General features: G+C 59.1%; 1 protein-coding gene across 7 annotated transcripts in view; it reads right to left on the bottom strand.

The window, feature by feature from the left end:
* Positions 1-19,817, bottom strand: part of NUMA1 (nuclear mitotic apparatus protein 1) — a 46,700-nt gene continuing 26,883 nt past the window's right edge. For 3 of the 7 annotated variants that reach the window (XM_034759233.1, XM_034759236.1, XM_034759235.1), the window contains exons 13-26: positions 19,064-19,186; positions 14,717-18,340; positions 13,808-13,849; positions 11,298-11,366; positions 10,601-10,711; positions 10,290-10,508; positions 9,246-9,403; positions 8,715-8,964; positions 7,821-8,112; positions 7,326-7,462; positions 4,230-4,442; positions 3,468-3,575; positions 3,005-3,178; positions 1-1,868 (exon numbers count right to left, since the gene is read on the bottom strand). In XM_034759233.1, coding sequence (XP_034615124.1) covers positions 1,833-1,868; positions 3,005-3,178; positions 3,468-3,575; positions 4,230-4,442; positions 7,326-7,462; positions 7,821-8,112; positions 8,715-8,964; positions 9,246-9,403; positions 10,290-10,508; positions 10,601-10,711; positions 11,298-11,366; positions 13,808-13,849; positions 14,717-18,340; positions 19,064-19,186 — 5,556 coding nt within the window. In that variant the 3' untranslated portion in view covers positions 1-1,832. Of the gene's footprint in view, positions 1,869-3,004; positions 3,179-3,467; positions 3,576-4,229; positions 4,443-7,325; positions 7,463-7,820; positions 8,113-8,360; positions 8,965-9,245; positions 9,404-10,289; positions 10,509-10,600; positions 10,712-11,297; positions 11,367-13,807; positions 13,850-14,716; positions 18,341-19,063; positions 19,187-19,817 lie in introns of those variants that run through there. The other 4 variants (XM_034759238.1, XM_034759237.1, XM_034759239.1 and 1 more) reach the window with 4 other exon arrangements.

Here is a 19,817-nt window from a genome sequence, read left to right as displayed (position 1 = left end):
TCAGGAGAAAAATACAGTTTATTTACAAGTAGAAAGGGTTTAAAAATGACACATTCCACTGACATCCAGACAGCCTCAGCTGAGCGCTCGGCGGGTCCCCTCCCAGCACAGCCCCCCGGAAAGCCAAGAGGATTCGAGACGTCATTACCGCGTCTGTAGAAATGAGGGAGCCCCAGCCAGGCGGGGCAGTGGGCGCAGCCTCCCAGCCAGCTCTGCCAGCGCCCCACAGCCCCGTCCCGCCACCCGGCACAGAGCTGCCCCCCGCGGCACTGACCCAGCCCAGCCTCTCCTCAGCTGCCAGAGGCTTTGCAGGCCTCAGAAGAGCAGCTTTCAACCATGATAAACCGTGGGGGGGGGGGGGCGGGGGGGCTAACACAGCTGCTGAGGCCCAGCCCATTGTAACCTGGGCTCCAGGAAGCAAGCCCCGGTTCGTTAGCTCAGGGGGACTGAGCGCAAGGTGAGGTGGGGGCTCTGCAGGGGGATACAGCAGAGCTCGCCCTGGGAGCAGAGTCTAAAACCCTGCCCTGCCTTGCGATGGACACGGGGCGTTGGCCATACAGCTCTGCAGGGGTCAGACGCCCACTCCCCGGGCTGCACACGCCCAGCTCCCCTGGCAGCCCCCACCATGCCAGCTGGCCTTGGCTGTGGGACCCCTCCTAGCCCAGCGGCGCTAAGCCTGGCTGGGGCAGAGCCCACCTGCGCAACAGCCCGGCCCTGGCCTGTTTCCCACCTCGCAGGGGAGCCCCAGCTGGCTACAATACAACCCAAAACAACACAGCTGAGGGGGAGGGGACGCTGTCTGCTGGACCCCCACCCCGTCTGTACAGTGGAGGAAGCACCTCCACCCCCACCCGCCCTGGGCCAGGGACCCCGGCTGCCCTCCCTATGTCCAGTGCAGGGCCTACAAGAAGCTGATCAGTGCCCCACGGACGGGTGTGATCAGAATCATACGGAAGAATTCCCCTGGCCATAATCCTCATGCCCAAACCCCATAGGAAACACGCCGCTAGTGCCACACGGTTGCAGTCCCCACTTCCCTCCCCCGGCCGGATGCTAGTGTTTGAAGAAGGCAGCCCCCTGCAGGGAACAACCCAAACTAGAGTTACATGCAAGAGAGAGACCCCGTAAGAACCCTCACTCCCCACTAAGCCAATTAAGAGCCAACGGTGCCTCCCGTCCCCAGAGTCCGAGCTACGCGCACCCCCAGGCGGGTCAGCGACCCACTCCGAGCGGTTCCTTTGGTGTTCTCCATGGGGAGAAGTGAGAGCCCATGGGCTGCGTGAGGTACCTGCCGGGGGCTGGCTAAGCTGAAGGGGAAGGGGAGCCCGGGGAGCCCAGCCGTGGGGGGAAGGGGGCACGTCAGGAGTTCGGGAAGGGGGACATGGCTGCTGAACCACCCAGCTGGAGATAGCCCACAGCCACAACTCAAAGGGTGGGGTCCTTTCCTGCGGGCTCTGCTGGGGCTCACTGGGGAGCTCTCCCCTCTCTCCAGGATCCCCCTTCCACCTCCCCAGCCAGCTCACCACCCGCAGGGAAGCGCCCAGGTTTTCCTGCCCCAGCTCCGAAGAGCTCCTCCGTTGGCACCGTGCCCAGCGAGCAGACTCAGTCCCTGGAAGTCCTCCCCAAGCACTCGGGTACCAGCTGCGCTGCCCAGCTCTGCCCTGGGGACCGGGGTCTTACGGGAACACACCGATGGCTTCAGAGCAGGGAGGGAGATAAAGGGCAAAAGCTTGATCCAAAGTGGCGGATGGAGCAGCTCATAGCAGGATGGCGCCGTCGGGATAGCTTTGCCCCCGGCAGACCCAGCACAGAGCGGGGCTCGGCCAGGAGAGTTAGAATTTCATGTTCTTGGGTGACTTGCGGCTGGCCTGCAGGGAACAGACAATCTCGTTAGTCTCAGCACTGGGGGGCCCCTCCAGAGCGACTGCAGGTCAGTGGGTGTGCCAGGCCTTCGGGGGGGGGCAGCCGAAGGACAGAGGGTTAAAGGGTAAGGCAGCCCGAGACCTGGGCACGGATGTTCACCAACCAAATTCTCCCCTGCCAGGCGGACGCAGGGTAAAGGGAAAACCAGGAGAGGCCAGTTCCCCTCGCTCCAGGCAGAGGGATCCATGCACAGGCCACCCCAGGGCCCGCAGCCACCAGCAGCGGACTGGCTTCGGTGCAGGGGCAGGCTGGAAAGCAGAGGTACGGTCCCGCCCCCCACAGGCGGGTTCAGCAGCAGGGGAGGGAGTTACCAGCTGAGTCCATCTTTAAGCCAGTGTCACCACAGCCCACAGTGAGAGCCTGGCAAGGGAGGGACCGGCCACCTGGCTGCTCGTACGTGACAAGGACAGGCCCCCCACACCATCAGCCAGAGACTAGTGCATTCGAGGGGTGGGTGGGAAGGAGGGGTGACCCCTGGGTCCCCTAGAGACGGTGCTGCCCACAGTGCTCGCAATCAGCAGCCCGGCCCCTCACTGCACCTCTAGCCTGGCGGGCGGCTCAGGCAGCCGGGGAGTCCTGCAATGCTCAGGGAGACAGGGGCTTTGCTGCCTCGCCACGGGACCAGCCACGAAGGTCTGTGAAAGGTCCCACCCCAAACAGCCAGCTCCTGGCAGTGTGTGTTAACCCAGCCCTGCACCGCGCGAGGCCGTGCCTCCTGGTCTGTGACGGGAAAGCCAAGACACCGTCGCTCCCCAGTCAGTGTCCGGGCACGGACCGTTCAGCCCCCCCGGCCTGCAGCGCTTGGCTTTGGAGCGCTGTGCCCAGCAGGGAGTGCTCTGACACCGCTCCAGCTGCGTCTCGCCAGCAGCTGCACAGCAATGAACTCCCGTGGGAGCGGGGGGCCGTGCAGGGCTCTGGGCAGTGCCAGCCGGGCTCAGTACAGGGGTACCCGGGGGACGTGCTCTGGCTTGGGATCTGCAAGAGATCAGGCTAGATCGAACGGCTCCTGGCCGGGAACAACGGACGGCCTACAGGGACCGCCAGCCCAAGGCGGGGGGTGGGGAGACGCCCTGCTCCATACCTTGCCCTTCCCCTTGGGCGACTTGGCCGTGGCTATCCTGGGGGACCGCCGAGCGCTGCCACGGGGCGAGGTTTTGGGTGTCGTTTTCCGGTTGGTGCCTCGGCGCAGAAGGCTGCTGCCCAGCTTCTTGGGGGTGTTCAGGATGCTGAAGGCCATGGACTGGCGCCGGTCAGGCTGCGGGGAGAGAGAGAGAGAGAGAGAGACGGGCCGTGGAGGGCTGGGGCTTTGCACACGGCACGGCAGGGCCCCACCGGCCTGGAGAGTCACTTCGCTCCCAGCAAGCCGTGGAGGGGACGGACGCTCTAGCTGCTGGCCAGAGTCCGGAGCAGGGCATGGTGCGGCGGCCCATCCCCCCTCAGCTGGGAGGACGCCCTTGATCCTGACCCCGAACCCCCCTTTCTAACCAGCCATGTCCCCGGGCCTCAAGCCATGTCAGCTCCGGGGGCACAGAGGAGTTGCTCACCTGCTTGCCGGTCGCTTGGGGCTCGCCCTTCCTGCCGCCACGCTTGCGCTCCTCGTTCCGCTCTCTGGGCGTCTGGGGCCGTGGGAAGCAGCTGGTTGGCTTCTTGGACTGGAGGGAGAGAGTCAGAGCTGGACCCTGGCTGGCTGCTCCCCAGCCCGCACCCCCAGCCCAGCAGCGGCAGAGGAGAGCGCGCGTTATTGCAGCAGGGACGTGCATCCGGGCCAGCAGGAGACGCTGCACGTGCCCCATCCTCCAGGGGGAGCCGACCGCACCAGAGACGACTGGAGGAAGGAGGAGGGTTCTGCAGCACTGCCGGAGTGCAGGCAGCAAGGCCCAGGGCTTGGGAATCCCCCAGCTGGTATTTGTATTCCCTGCTAGAGATCTCTCCATCTGCTGCCTGCCCAAGAAGAGCATTCCCACCCCAGGCAGCCACACGCCTCACACCCCAGTCCCTCCGCACTTTGGGGGCTGTTTAAATGGGGGTGTGCGAAAGGAGAGCTCCCCTCGCTTGGGCCTGCTCGGAGCAGGAGCTAGCAGCCACTCTGACCCCGGCAGGAGCTGTTACGCTGTGGGGCATCAGCAGGAGTGCCCTCCGTGCCGCCAGCTACGCAGCCCTGACCCCCAGGACCCGAACCCCCCCACAGCGAGCCCATCGCAGCCTCACCCCTTCCAGCGCTGAGTGCTCATGAAAGTCAACGGACCAGCACCGTCCCCTGGGCTCACTCATGCAGCGAGCGGGGCAGGGCTCAGCTGGACACTCACCTCCGGGGTGTCTGGGCCCTGGTGAGATTCGTCTGAACTGCGCTTCCTCTGCTGCCGCGTGGCGATGCCTCCTGCCCAGCCGGTGCTGAGGGTGCTGCGACGGGCGGCTGCGCTCTCGATCTGCGAGGGCTGCATGCTGGCCCGGCGCAGCGTCTCCTTCGGGTCGCCCGTCTTCATCTCCTCGTCCGTGATGACGGTCAGGGACTGGGAGGGCTGGGGAAAACGCAGGCACAGACAGGAGACTGGTGACACGCTGCCTGCCGCGAACACGTTCTCACGCACCTCAGTCTCAGACTAAGGCCAGAAGGGACCAGCGTGATCGTCTAGTCTGACCTCCTGCACATCGCAGGCCACAGAACCTCGCCCACCCGCTCCCGTAATAGACCCGAACCTCTGGCTGAGTTACTGACGTCCTCAGATCTTGATTTAAAGACACCCGGGAAAAAGTTCTCTGTAGTAACTCAGAGCCCTCCCCATCTAATGCCCCATCCCTGGCCACTGGGGGTTTTTACTACTAGCTGTCACGGGGGGCCACATGCCACTGTAGGCAGGCAGCCCCTCCGTAAACTTATCAAGCTCAGTCTTCAAGCCCGTTAGGTTTTTGTTTTTTGCCCCCTACTGCTCCCCTTGCAAGGCTGTTTCAGAACTTCACTCCTCTGATGGTTAGAAACCATCTAATTCCGAGTCTCAACTTGTTGATGACCAGCTTATATCTGTTTGTTCTTGTGTCCACATTAGAGCTTCACTTAAATAACGCCCCTCCCTCCCTGGTGTTTATCCCTCTGATGTATTTATAGAGAGCGATCATAGCTCCCCTCAGCCTTCCTTAAACAAGTCAACAGTTGAACAACAAGCCAAGCTCCTTGAGTCTCCCCTCGGAAGGCAGGTTTTCCATTCCTCAGATCATCCTAGTGGCCCTTCTCTGCACCTGTTCCAGTTTGAATTCATCCTTCTTAAACACGGGAGACCAGAACTGCACACGGTATCCAGATGAGGTCTCACCAGTGCCTTGAACAACAGCAATAACACTTCCCTGTCGCTACTGAAAATAGCTCGCCTGATGCGTCCTAGGACTGCATTAGCCTTGTTCGCAGCCACATCACATTGATGGCTCATAGTCATCCTATGATCGGCCTATCCACCCACGTCTTTCTCCTCCTCGGTCACTTCCAACTGATACGTCTCCAGCTTACAGTAGTAAAACTTCTTGTTGTTAGTCCCTCCGTGCATGACCTTGCACTTTGCACTATTCACTTTCATTACTCCAGTTTTCAAGGTTGTCCAGATCTTATACAACACTCCTGTTCTCCTCCGTACTGGTCATACCTCCCACCTTTGTGCCATCTGCACATTTTACTAGCACACTCCAACATGTGTGTCGAGGTCATGAATGAAAAGCCTAAATAAGATCGGTCCCAAGACTGATCCCTGCAGAACTCTGCCAATAACCTCCCTCCAGCCTGACAGTTCACCTTTCAGAATGACCCCTGGTGGTCTCCCCTTTAACCAGTTCTGTACCCACCTTTAAATTCTCATATTGGAGAAGATGGGGATTAATATAACTAATAATTTAATTTCCCATGTGGAACTGTATCCAATGCCTTGCTGACACCCAGGTAGCTAGGAAATGCAGTAGATCCATTGTCTAAAAAAATCAGTTCTCTTCTCAAAGAGATCTGGTTGGTCTGGCACAATCTTCCTTTTTTAAAACCATGTTGTATTTTTATCCCAATTACCGTTTACCTCTATGTCCCTAGCTACTTTCTCGTTTACAATTTGTTCCAAGACCTTGCATACAATTGATGTCAAACTAACGGGCCTGTAGTTACTTAGATCCCTCCCCCCCCCCAACCCGCTTTATAAAAATAGGTACCATATTAGCAATTCTCCAGTCATTGGGTAGTACCCCGAGTTTACAGAGTCACTAAAAATCCTTGTTATTGGGCTTGCAATGTCACGTGCCAGTTCCTTTAATATTCTTGGGTGGAGACTACCTGGGCCCCTGATTTGGTCCCATTAAACTGAGTTTGACTTTCACCTCGCATGTGGTAATTTCTACTTCCATACGCTCGTTTCCATTAGCTGCCCTGCCGCTACCCCTACGCTCCTCATTAAAAACTGAGGCACGGTATTCATTTAGGTGTTGGGCCAGGCCTAGATTATCTTTAGTCTCCATCCCAGCCTCAGCTGCCCGAGTCAGATCCAGTTAGCAGGTGCTCAGACTGCTGATAAATCCAGCACTGAAGAGACAGGCTCACAGGTAAATACAGGTCTGAGAGCCAGAGCTCGGCTACCTGCTCCGACGCTGACCCAACATCTCGGGCAAGTCACTTCGCAGCTCCTGCCTCTTGTCACATCTCGTAAAGTCTGGGAGCCTGTTGCCCTGGTATCAGCGCACTAGTCGTTAATGGATTTCTCCATCCTCACTACATCATATCACCCCGTTACAGCCGTGGAACCATGGCACGGACGGTGACAGAGTTAGTTGCAGAGTTCGGAATAGAACCCAGGTGTTCTGCATCCCAGGCTGCAGCCCCAACCAGCGGGTCTCACTGCCAGCGGGCTAACAGCTACCTACCCCCAGAGCGGGGGGAGAGGGCGGACTGGTCAGCACTCCAAAGGGCCCCTAAGAGGAGAGGCAAAGGGCACCGAACTGACACGATCTGGAAGAACGTGGCTGCAGGCCACAAGCACCAACCGGGGGAAGCAACTGAACAAAGGAAGGGAGCTCGTGCCAACAGCCGAGGCTAAGAAAGGAAGTGCTAAGCACGGGTGGCAGTAGGGCGTGGTGGGTCCCTTCCCTCCTGCAGATTTCTGCTACTTCTCATGGGCCTCCAACCTCCCCGGCCCACCCACTGCTTCGTTCAAGACACTGCCATGGGGGACCTACCAGGAAAGTCTCTTGACGGACCGCTGGCAGGCCACAGACTGTTGAGAGTGCCCACCAGCGGGGGGAGTACATGCCGACTGCAGCGGGAGGGTAGCTGGGTGAGCCAGGTTGTCTGGCCTGGCCCTGGAGTGGAGGGATCTTCGGGCAGGTAAGTCAGTGGTTTGTTTCTCTGGGGGAGGATTTGCCATCTCCTCTCCAGCTCTTACCCTAGACTCCAGGGGGTAGCAGGTCTTCATGTGGGGAGGACACACCCGGTTGCGCTGCTGCAGCTCGGCAATGCGGTTCCAATCGTCCAGCGGATCCGGCTCATCCTGACAAGTGCCCAGATAGAAGCTGCTGCGGCCTAAAGACCAGGGCAGGGGGCAGAGGTGGGAGCACTAGTGAGTCTGAGCTGAAAGACCCACTGGGAGACCCCACTGGGGCCACACTAATGTCACAGCCGGGGGGGGGGCGCCTTCGCACACAGACTACAGGGCGAGCTTCCCGCTCCCAGCTCTGCTGGTCTACCCTGATCCTGCCCCGCAGCCCTGGCCCCCGCACAGCCTCTGCACCCTACTGCTCACCTGCTGCACCCGCAGCCCAGACTAGACTCCCCTCGGTGGAGGCTCAAATGGATAAACATGCTCCAGAGGCGAGAAAGAGGCTGCCTGCCTGATTCACTGCACTGCCCCCGCCCCCTGCCCCCCAGGCCATGAACTTACTGAGGCTGGAACTGCTGCCCGCCTGTGAGCGCCTCAAGGAGCTGCGGGTGGCAGGCCGGTAGCCGGGTAGATTGAGCAGTGCAGGGTTGCCCGGGGTCTCCTCGGGAGAGGCAGCTCCCAGCCCAGCGAGGGATTCCTGAGAGCGGCAGCTGGCGACGGAGCGGGTGGAGGCGGCCGAGCGCAGCCTGCTCCTGGCGGGGTTCTGTGCAGGGGCGTTCTGGTGGGCCTGGGCTGACTGCACGCTGTAGAAGGACGCGTTGGCGCTGTCTGGTTCCTCTGCCTCGGCCTGTTTCTGACGGGTTAGAACACAAGGAAGATCAGCCACCTCGAGCCCTCCCCAGAAGCAGAGCCCCCTCAACGTGGGTGGGGGGGTGGGCAAAGCTCGGGACAGCCTGCACCAGCCCCCCAGCAATGGCCTGCTATGCACCCAGCTGCCTCCCCTGCCACTGGTGGGCACGGGAGAGATCGGGTGTGTGTGTGTGGGGGGGGGGGCGGAGGGACACAAGGGGGGACAGACAAACCACTCCATCCCCGCCACTCACTACAAGAGGGGGCTCCCCACTCAGACGGCTCCTCTGCGGCTGTCCACGGGGCCATGACTCAAGAGCACCCCCTCTGCAATGAGGCCAAGAGCAGCTCAGGGCTGGACTCGGCCAAGCCTGGTGGGATGAGGGCCCGACACCTGGGTTGGCCTCTGGAGCGGAGAGGTCTGAGGAGCTCCCATGCTAACACGCCACGGGCCTCCTGCCTCTGGTGTTGCTAGCTGGAAGAGCGGAGGGTGTGATGAAGCAGAAGCATCTTCAGATGCACCTGTCCCCAGCACAGCCCTGATCCCTTGCTCTACTGGGCTCGGAGGGCCCTGCCCCCCTCCCCTCGCCAAGGACCCGGGGTTACTTTCGTCATGGTGATGTTGATGATCTGCGTGGTGCGCCGGCGAGCCGAACGGGTCTTGCAGCCTGAGTCGATGGACAGGTCGCCCAGGGAGCCAATGCTGCTCTCCAGTTTGGACTGCGTGCGGGTGGGGATGGGGGTAAAATAGAGGCTCTCCAGAGACTCAACTTTACGAGGCAGCCGTTGGGATGTGAGCGATTCCACGCTGCCCGGCATGGCCGAGGTTTCCGACTGGGATCGACCAGGCTTCCTGCTGAGACGGGGCAAAGGCGAATGCAGCGCGTCACGGTGCCCTGTCCGCTCCAGACAGCTCAGAGCACAAGCTAGGCACGGACACCTGACCTGCATTTACCAGGCTGGCCGAGAAATGCCAGCCCGAGAAATGCCAGCCCAGGGATCGAACTTGCAGAGCTGGGCAGGAAGGGTCCCAGCTGAAGGATATCGCCTCTAACTCCCTCCCCCATTGGAGGCCCTGGGAACTTCGGAGCCTGGGCCCAGCTGCTCTCGGCTGCCCCGGGATGGGGGAAGAGGTACCTGGTGGAGTTGAGCGGCATCATCTCATCACCGCTCAGGTCCAGGCTGTCTGTGCTGACGTCAGCTGGGTTCTGACGGAAGGTCTTCCGGCTCTTCAGCGTATCCGTAGCCACCTGGAACTTGCCAAGCTCCCGTAACTGGCGATCGGCAAACTCCACCTGGCGGGGAGGAATGGCACGGTGAGGCAGGCTGCACCGCCCGGGTGAAGCTGGGGGACCAAGGGCCGGCCAAGAGTCGGACTGGACACGCAGCACATGTGCAACAGAAACCCACTTCTGCTCCAGGAACGGACTCTGGAGAGGTGGCAAGAAACCCTGGGGAACACAGCCTGACTCAAGGGGGATTTGTCAAAAGCAACGGGCTGGGGCTCAAAGGGGCTGGGTTCCCTTTCCAGCTTGGGGTGACCTCGGGGAAATCACTTCCCCCCTGTAGCTCAGTTCCTCCCCCAAGTCTTCTCCCTCTCAGTCATGAGGCCTAATTCACTAGTTTGTGAAGTGCTTTGAGCTCCAGCTGATGGGCTGAAAGGTTACTGCATTACGGTCTCCGGCTGCGTGCGCAGGTTCTTGTGTGAATGCCGTGCCCTGCCTTGTGCAGCAGTAGGTCCACCGCTAACAGCCCTTTTTGCTGTCCCTTCCCCCCACCCTCAGCAACATTAGCTGGGCCAGCTGATCGCTCCCGGGCGATGGCTGCAACAGCTCTGCCGCAGAGAGGATCTCCAGCGGAGGGAGGAGTTGGTGAAGACCGTAGGCAGTTGTTGCTTGAGAAGCGGGGTGAAGATGGAGGCCGGACAGCCGCAGTACCCCAACAAAACACTCCATCATTGTTAAAACCCCGGCTCTCTGCTGAGCCAACGCCTGGGGTAACCAGCACGTTTGCTTCCCGGCTCGTCCTGTAGGGTAGCACGAAGCACCATGCACCACTCTCCCCACCAGTGATGGACGGGCTCCAGAGCCTAAGCCGGGGTGCTTGTAAGGGTGGACTGAAGGGAGCCAGATCTCTGATCCTCTCCCCCGCGACTCCCCGCAAGGTGCAGCATCCCCATACCTGCGCCTCCAGGCTGCGGACCTGGCTGGTCAGGTTCCTGCAGCTGAGCTCCGACTCCTTGGCCTGCAGGATGGATTGCTGCAGCTCCTTGGCCAGCCGCTCCGACTCAGCCTTGAGGTCATTGTTCTCCTTCTGCAGCTGCTCCATCCCCTTCAGCTTCTCCGCCAGGTCTTGGTTCTGCTGCTTCTTCGCCTCATAGAAAGTTTTTGCCTTCTCCACCTGGCAGGAGAGGAGACAGTCAAGCCACCGCCGCCTTCCAGCGTCCATGGAAATGATGATGGGCCCCTGCCGAGGGAGCCAGCTGTGCATACCTGCCCTTTATAGTGCTCTGCAGCCTTCTCCTTCTGGGCCAGCTGCTCCTGCAGCTCCGAGATCTTCACCTGCTGGCGATCGGCCTCTGCCTGGAGCTCCCCTTCCCGCACCTGCCGAGCCCGAGGGAGATGGGAAGAGCAAGAATTTAATGGAGCCCAAGTGCTTCTAAGTCACCCCAAGCTCCACCTGCATCACGGAGACGGCTCTTTGGCCAAGCTTCCGAAGGGGGGTGGCCGCTGCTTGCTGAGGAGGACACCGAGGGACTTGGTGCACCAGCAGCACAATCCAAAGTCCCAGATCTGCCTTTGCGCACCCGCAGAGAGGGCCGACAGCAGATGCAGCCCATTGGCTGCTCCTCCCCTCGGAAGACTGGCTGCCATGGCAGGGAAATTTTACAGGGCAGATGTGGCCGAAACGAGGCTCCTGCAGCTCTCCTGTGCATCTACCCTCATCCCACCGAACACAGGTCCCCTGTATTCCACCCGCAGCGGAGGGGCCCTCTGGTCAGCTGGACGGCACACTGCAGGCGTTGTACTCGAGCGGTCTGTGGTCACCCCCTCTCCATTATACACAAGCTCAGCGCAGCCCTTGGGGGTGCCACCAAGCCCCCTACGTGGCCTTGAATTGGGCAGGTTGGTCCCCAAGATTAAACACTGCCCTGGCCGTGCAGTCCTCCTCCCGCCTCCGCCACGGTACCTTGGCTTTCTCCTGCTGGGATCGGATGGCTTTTTCGTTCTGGGTCAGCTTTTTATGCAGCTCCTCCACCTAGCAGGGAACAGGAGAGTAGTTACACCAGCCGCTTGGAGCCTTCCCTCTAAAGGCAGCACCACCCCTTCGGATGCCCAGGATTCCCCTCCTTGCCACAGTGCGCCAATGCACTTCCCGCAAGCCCACGGACTGTAGGGCCTCCAGACAGCTGAGCCTTAATGCCCGGGGAAAGCAGGTGCCAAGTCACCTAGCAATGGAAACCCTCATTGCTTGAGCTTGGAGGAGCCCTAGGGTCCTGCTAGATCTCGAAAGGGGAGGAAAGCAGAGGGCGTGGCTAGTGCCATCACTTCGATTCCTTAGTCCTGACCTCCCCGATCGCCTGTCACAGAACAGCTCCAGGGATTAACCAGCGTTGCGAGACCTGGTCAGCACCGGCCATCGTGTGGACATATTCCTTCAACGAATCCCCCCTGGAGGAATGTTTCAGGGGCATCCCAGGCCCTTTACAGATGCGCATTCCCACCCTTTCGCCAGCAGGGGCAGTATAGCCATCCTCAGAACCCAGCGCAGACACTCCTCACAGCCAGGCCAAAGCAACCCCGGGATTGGTTAGTAGCTTCTCCAAGCAGACAGCTCACAACTGGCTTAAGTTAGTCTGTCACGGAAGAAGGGTTTGCTTGACGCAGGCAGGAGAGCAGCTACATGCTAGAAGCAAACAAGGTCTCTTAAGCCAAGACAATTAGGGGCACAAGAAACCCGAGCAAGGAATTAAGGCATTAGATGCAAGAAAAAACAGGCAATGCCCCCCCCCCCCCCCCCCCCCCACCCCCTGCGGCTCTAAGCTCCAGCGCTTGTCTCCGTTGCGAACTGTTTGCCATCCAAGCACCAACAGGAGGGGAGGATGCAAGGCCATTTTAACCACCGGAACAATTGACTAAAGGTCGTGGTGGAGTCTCCATCACGGACCATTTTAAAATCAAGATCAACCCTTGAACGTTTTGCTGAGAGACCTGCTCTAGGAATTATTGTGGGGCAGGTCTCTGGCCTGGGTTCTACAGACTGGGTGATCACAGTCGTCCCTTCTGGCCTTGGAATCCAAGAGTCGTCCTCCTTGCATTTGTCTTGAACCCAAATCAATGGGGCTTTTTTGGGTGTCTTGCGGATGATCACCCGCACAGGTACGAGCCACGTGGGGATGTTCTCCGAGGTGCTGGTTTTGGAGGAAAGCTGTATCTGGTTTGCACGGCACCGGGCTGAGAGATCCCAAGTCAAGAAGGGGCTGAAGAGGCTAAGGCTTGGCATCAACGTGAAGGTAACTTGCATGACCCCAACAGAGGGAGCCCAGCACCGGCAGCTGTTAACATCTGTCGATCAGTTTGGATAATGGGCCACCACATTCTACAAGCAGCCACCCTCTGGGACGCGTAGGGTTGGTTCTCCCAGCTGCAGCTTCTTAGCAGGGGCGGGTGCGTGGCCCAGTAACAAGGTGGGCCAGAGCAGTCCAGAGGATAAGGGGCAAGGATCCAGCCCCAGCCCCGTCTCCCAGCAGCCAGAGACCCTCCTCTATGAAACAGACGCCTAGTGGCCATGCAGTCCCTTTGCATGCAGCGTATAAGCACCCAAGCAAGGTACACAGGGCTGGTGGTGCAATTCTACCCGGAAAAGGGACCAAGATGGCACCATGGGAGGGGTTTCATGTTTGTCTCCCCATATTCTTTCCTACATGCCACGCTGCAACCCGCCCTGCTCACACATCAGCACCAGGTCATAGCCCGTCCCAAGTTACACCTCTGCCCTCACTGGGCCTAGAGCTTAGTACCAGCTCTGGGGTGGTGCACCAGCAACTCTGACGCTGCACACAGAGCAGGCAGGGGCATTTGTAGTCACTTTTCAGAGCCGATCTGTGCTAAGGCCTCATGCGGGAGATGCTCTCCGAGAGCCCCACCTCCAGCCAGCGCCTGACTGAGCGGTTTGGATTCACTTGAGGTGTAGGATCCGCATCTCGGCCTCGCTGCTTGGGAGAGCAGAAAGGGGTGGGAGCACCGTGGAGCCGATATCCAGCCAGCCAGAGCAGGACACAGAGTCCCTGCACTCCTTAGAGGGTTGCTGGGGGTGGAGAACACCAGGCAGATGCCTGGCTGCTCGGTTCAGATCACAGTGCAGCGCGTGGCTGTTACCATGGCGGGGAAGGGAAGAGGAGGGAACGAAAGACACGCTGACCTGTGCACAGTGCGGTTCCGTGCAGCCTTTTAGGCTGTTACATGGGTAGGTTTTGGGGAGAGATTTCACGGCCTGGGTCCTCCCCCCACAGGGGTGAACGCGCAGCTCCGGGGAGGGCAGCCCGGTGGAGCAAACCAGCGTTCGCGGCTCGTTCTCCGGGAAGGCCCAGCGTCCCCACTGCAAACAGTTAACAGGAGACGGCAGCGGTGGTGGGAAGCGGCAGCAGCTAGAATCATGCACTGTCACCGTTTAAGCAGCCGGCACTTCGCATGCGTTACCTGCTTAGCTTGTTCTTTCCGAAATACCTCTAGCTGCTCCACCTGTACAACGGGGCGAGCAACGAAGGCACAAGTGAACACACCACACACACCAGAAACAGACCGCCTACGACAAAGACCAGCCCTGCTAAACCTCTACAAGGGGGATCTCCAGCGGGATTTACGCTGCGCCCATCTCCTTGGTATCTGGGTGCTACGGCAAAGGGATGGTTGGTCTCTAGAGCTCAAGAAGGGTGCCAGTCTGTTCTCTCTCCAGATCCCAACCAGTCTGTGTTGTGCAGAAGGTTAGCCTAGCTTAACCCAGCGGCCCTGCTGGCCCTACAAATCAGATTGAGGGGACCAGCCTCTCTGCTTTGCTGTGCCAATGGCCCCATCCCTCTGAAATCACGTCCATGTGCGACTGGCTCAGCGGGAACTTAACCAGTGCTTCGAGCAGTTGCACAGCAGAGCTGACCAGCAGCAGGGACAGATTAACTCTCGGGACCAGAGATGCTGCTTTCCAGGCCAGCGTCACCGGCCAAGCTAGTGGAATCAGCCGGCCAGCTCGACCACCTCTCAAAGGACTTGCCCAGGAGGCGTCAGTGGGCTGTTCGTGGGGGCCGGCAAGGCTTAGGGGCACCGTTCGCTGCAGGTCTGGAGAAACTTGCTTCCCTTCTCCACTCCCAACTGGCCGCCCTGACACCCTCGGGGAGCACTTAGCTGGGGGGGACGAGGGTACAGTTGGCCTTTAACAGCAGACCCCAAAGCTCTCTGACAGAGTCCTACCCAGGGCAGCTTCACGTCCAAACCGCTGGAGTCCTAGTAGGCGAGTCAGGACTTGCCCTTCCCTTCTCAGTCACTAGCCTTCTCCCTTCCTGCCTTCGGCCCGGGCAAGCCCAAGCCGAGCAGAACGCGGAGCGGGGGCCCTACCTGAGTCGTCAGCTTCTGCCTCTCCTCCTGGAACTTTTGCCTCTCCTCGAGGACCCGGACTTTGGCGTTCTCGTACTTGTTGGCCATGGCCTCCAGCTTCTTCACAGCGTCTTCAGCCTCTCGCTGGCTCCCAGCCACCAGTTTCTCAGACTCCGCCTTGAGGGCTTCCATCTCCTGGCAGTGCTGCTCCTTCATCTGGCTGAGCTCGGCATCCAACGTCCGCCGCCCTTGGCTGGACTTCTCACTGAGCGCTTGGTGCTCCTCCATCAGCTGGGCGTTGGCCCGCTGGAGCACGGCGAGCCGCTCTGCGTAGCTGGCGTTCTCCCCCTGCAGCCGCTGCACGGCACGGTCTTGTTCGGAGAGCCTCTCCTTGAGGGAGATGCGATCTGCCAGCTCCCCCTTGGCTCTGGCCAGCTCTGCCTGCAGAGCACCGGCTGCTTTCTGCCTCTGCTCCAGCTCTTCACGGTGTTTGCTTTCCAGGGAGGACTGCTCAGCCTGCTGCTGCTGGTAGAGGCGTTTCACTGGCATCAGCTCCCCGACCAAGGCTTGGGCATTCGTGAGCTCTAGCTGCAGAGAGGACAAGAGCTGTTCCTTCTGGAAGCACTTCTCCTGCCAGGCCTTCACCTCTTGGCGGAGCTCCTCCTGGCATTCGCCTTGGGAGCTCAGTTGCCTCTTCAGGGCCTCTATGGACAGCCTCTGCTTCTCAGTCTCCTCCTCGTAGGCCTGAACTTCGGCCTTCATCCGAGCGCATCTCTCCGCGGCTCGAGAAGCGGCAGTGGCCGTCTCAGTCTGGAGCACCCGCAGCCTCTCCTCCAGCTTCTTGCTCTTCTCCGACTCCGCCATGATCAGGCGCTTCAGCTCCTTGCTCTCTCCCTCCTTCTCCAAGACCTGCAGGTGGAGGATGGACACCTCCTGCTCCAGGCTGCCGATCAGGCTGTTTTTCCTCTCCACTTCCTGACAGCACTGGGAAATTTGTTCCTTCCAGCTGTCTTCCGACGCGCCCGTCTCTTGAACTGCAGAGCGTAGAGACGCCAGCTCCTTCTCTGCTGCGGCGATGGAGTCTTTACTCTGGGCCAGCTCTTTCCCCTTATCCAAGAGCTCTTTCTTCAGCATCTCTAGGGTGCCGTCTTGCCCAGCCTGTGCTGACCTAGAGGCTTCCAGGAGTTTCTCCAGCTCCAACACCTTCTGCTTCTGCTGCGTAACCTCTCCCCTCAGGGCCTCCAGCTGGGCTTCCTGATGCTCCGAAGTGGCTGCTTTAGTTTGAGCTGCTGCTTTCTCTAGGCTGGCAATGGTGTCTCGCTGCTCCCTGCACTTCTGCTCCAGTTTCTCCACTTCAGAGTGGAGCATCTCGCTCTCCTTCAGCTTCTCCTGGTAGAGGTCTTGGCTGGAGCTGGATTCCTGCTCCGTGTGTCGGATCTTCTCCTCCAAGCTTTTGAGAGACACCTCCTTGGAGTACACAATGGACTTGATGCTGTCAATCTCGGCTTCTCGGGTCCTGGCAACCTCTAGGAAGCCCTGCAGCTCATTTTCCATCTTGGCCGCCCGCTCCTTCAGTGCCTCCACGGAGGCAAGCTCCCCTTTCAACTTGACAACAGTCTTCTGCAGGTCTCTCAGCTCCTCGTTACGGGAGACGTTTTTCAGACGGAGCTCGTCCAGCTCCCCTTCCTTCTCCTCGATCAGTTCCAGGGACCTGGCCAGCTCCTGCTGGTGAGCAGAACGCTCGGCTCTTTGCTCATTGATGGAGTTCTGCAGCTGGACTTCCAGCTCTGCCTTGCTGGCTTTCTCTGCTGTGAGGTCTGCCTTGGCTTGCTCCATCTCCCCTGTCAGATGCTTCATCTCCGTGTCTCGAAGAGCGAGCGCCTGTTTCTGCTTCTGCAGCGTTTCTTCCAGCCTAGCGCTCAGCAGCTTAACCTCACCAGAGAGTTTCTCCGCTTCTAGTTCTCTCTCCTTCAGAACCAGCGCTGCTCTGGAGAGGTCAGACTCCGTAGCTGTCAGCTCCTCACGCTTCTGTTCCTCAAGACGCTTCACCGTCGCTTCAAGCTCTGTCGTCCTGAGCCTTTCATCGGACAACTCCTTGGTGACAACCTTGAGTGCCTCAGCTGCCTTCTGTGCATCCATCTCCAGCCGAGCTATGCGCTGAGCTGCTTCCTGCTGGGACGCCGCTGTCTTCTCCTGCAGAGAGGCGAGATCGTCCCTGAGTTTTAGTGCCACGCTCTCCTTCTCCTTGACCTGTGCGACGGCGCTGGCAAGGTCAGTCTGAAGCAGTGCCAGCCTCTCTTCTTGCTCTGTGGTCAGGCGCTTCATCTGCGCCTCCAGCTCCGCCACTTTGCCCTGCTCCGCCTGGAGCTGCTGGCAGGCCTGTTTGTGGTCTCCACTCAGAGCTTTTATTGCCTCCTCCAGCCTCTCACGCTCTCCTTCACCCCCTTTAGCGGCCGAAGACATCTCTGCCAGCTGGCGTTGCAGCCTCTCTGACTTTGCCCTGTATTCGTCTCCCAGCTGCTGCACCTGCAGCGTGAGCGCTTGTCTCTTAGCCTGCTCCTCGCCCACCTCCTGCATAGCCTGATCTCTGTGCTCTGCCAGCTGCTGCATTCGGGACTCCAGCTCAGTTATCCTTTTAAGATTCCCTTCAAGGGTCTCTGAAGCTCTCCTCTTCTCATCCTCCAAGATCCCCTCTGTGTTCCGGACCGACTCTTCCATGGCCAGGAGCCGCTCTTGGAGCTGGGCGTTTTCCTTGGCCAGCCGCTCCTTGTCGGAGAGTTTCTGCTGCCCGTCTTTCAGCTGGTTCTCTAGTTCTTGGAGCTGGGCTCTCAGTGACTCCGCAGCTGCTGCTTGGGCCTCGCTCTGCGAGCACCGGGCAGTGAGTTCAAGGACTCTGGCGTCCAGCTCTTGGACTCTCCGGCTCAATTCAGCTTTTTCCCTCTGGATCTCTCTGGCAGAGGCCTGGCTGGCGTCTCTGGCTTTCTCCAACGTTTGCAGCTGAGCGGTCAGGGCTGCCAGCTCCGCTTCCTGTTCCTGCTGGGATTCCTGTAGCTGCCGCAGGGCAGACTCCCTTTCCTGCATGGCCTTCGCATGCTCTTCTCTCAAGGATGCCAGGTGTCTGGCTTCCCCTTCGCTTGTAGCTTCCATCTGCTGGGTGAACTGCACCAGCTTCTCCTCGCTGTGCTTCAGGGTGTCACTGAGCTGGTCCACCTGGAGGCTCAGTCCTTGGATGGTCTCCCTGGAGGATTGCTCTTGCTTCTGGAGATCTTCGACCAGCTGTCCCTTCTGAATCCTCTCCTCCTCCACCTGCTGGTGAAGAGTCACCAGCTCCTGGTCCCTCTGGAGGAGGAAGCCGTTTAGCTTAGCAATCTCTGTGGTGAGTGTGTTTACCTGGGCGGTCAGGCACTCCTCCTGCGCTCTGGAGTCCTGCTCCAGCTTCTCTTTAGCCAGGTGGAGCTCAGAGACTGAGCTCTGGAGGTTGGCGATGAGGCCCGTGAGCTGAAGTTTCTCCTCTTCAAAGCGGCTCCGTTCAGACTGAAGATCTGCCTCACGGAGGCCCTTCTCCTCTTCCAGCTGAAGGATCGTGGCTTGGAGCTCTATCCCTTTAGCAGAGAGGCTGGCCACTTCATGCTTTAACTCTTCAAGCTGATGAGAGAAAGGAAACACTCATCAGCGGTATTCCACAACAGTTCAGGAGATCTAGACACTTCTGCCCCACAGAGAGCTGCTAGCTCTTCCTCCCCCGAGCTGCAGCACATGCATGGCAAACCCAACGCTCGTTAACTCTACCTGGCTCCTGTGTGTTTTTTAGTTCTCCCACCATTGCCATGCTCCAGAGAGAAAACTGCCTTTACTGAGCTGAGACCTCTGCCAGCACCGCCACTATAGGGTAACAGGAGACCACAGCAGCCAGCGAGTACATCAGGAGCCCCCCCCGAAATACGTACTATGCAGAAAGGGATCGTGCTTGGGAATTTCTCTCCCTCACCATGCCCAGCAGCAGGAGAGAACTGTAGCTTAGCCATCTTTGTTTCAGCCTCCCTCCATAACCAGGGGTGCCTCACCCTTCTACCACTCCCCCTGCCCAGCCGGGAGAAAGATGTCCCTGCCAATGCTGCTCGGTAAGTCAGAAGAGCTGTCAGTGACTTCGGAGCTGGGAAATGGAGAGTCACTCTCAAAGGGACTGGAGTTCTCCTCGGCATGCAAACCCCATTTCAACAAGGGGCTGGTTATGAATCTCTACGGACACACACATTTAGGCAGGGCTTCCTGTGCTCTGCTTTCCTCAATATATCAGGGCATTTTTCTGAAGTCCTCTGCACTTGCTTCCACTGTAGTTCCTCCTTTGACTTGTGCAAGAAGCCATACCTTCAGGATGTCCCCCATAACCTCTCCTTTCTCCTGCGTGGCACTCTCCCCCAGCTTTGTCAGCTGGTCTTCCAGCAGAGAGATCTTCCCCTGCAGAATCTCCATCTTCTCTTCCAAGCATTTCTGGGGAACAAGACACAAGAGTGAGGAACGTAGCAAAAGTGGAAGGGGAACAAACAATCATAGAAATGTGGCGCTGGAAGGGACCTTGACATGGTCATAGTGTCTACCCCGCTGTCCAGAGGCAGGACCAAGGAAACCTGGAACATCCCTGGCAGGTGTTTGCCTAACCTGTTCTTACAAACCTCCAGTGATGGAGATTCCACAACCTCCCTTGGAAGCCTATTGCAGAACTTAACTCCCCTGAGAGTTAGGTTAGAGCTTAGGAAAATCTTCCTAACAGGCAGAACAAATGATCACTGTCCTCTTTATAACAGCCCTTAATGTACCAAGACTTATCAGGTCCCCCCCTCAGTTTAGTTCTCTCAAGACCAGGTTTTTTAACCTTTCCTAACAGGTCGGGTTTTCTCAAACCTCTGATCATTTTTGGTGCTTCTCTGGTCTCCACCTGCAACAGCAAACTTCTCACCCTAGCTGATAACGCGCCCTGCATCCCTGTCTGGCGCTCCAAGGCTCCTCTTCCTACTGCTGGGATTCCAGACCCCCACCCCCCTTCACGCTCTGCACTGCTGACCTCTTTTCTCACCAGGACAGAAAGGACTCGTAGCTAACGCTCCGCACAACTGTGTGTTGG

This window comes from Trachemys scripta, chromosome 1 (genome assembly GCF_013100865.1).
Source record: "Trachemys scripta elegans isolate TJP31775 chromosome 1, CAS_Tse_1.0, whole genome shotgun sequence".
Taxonomy (NCBI): Eukaryota; Metazoa; Chordata; order Testudines; family Emydidae; genus Trachemys; species Trachemys scripta.
This window is presented reverse-complemented; position numbering and strand designations above follow the sequence as displayed.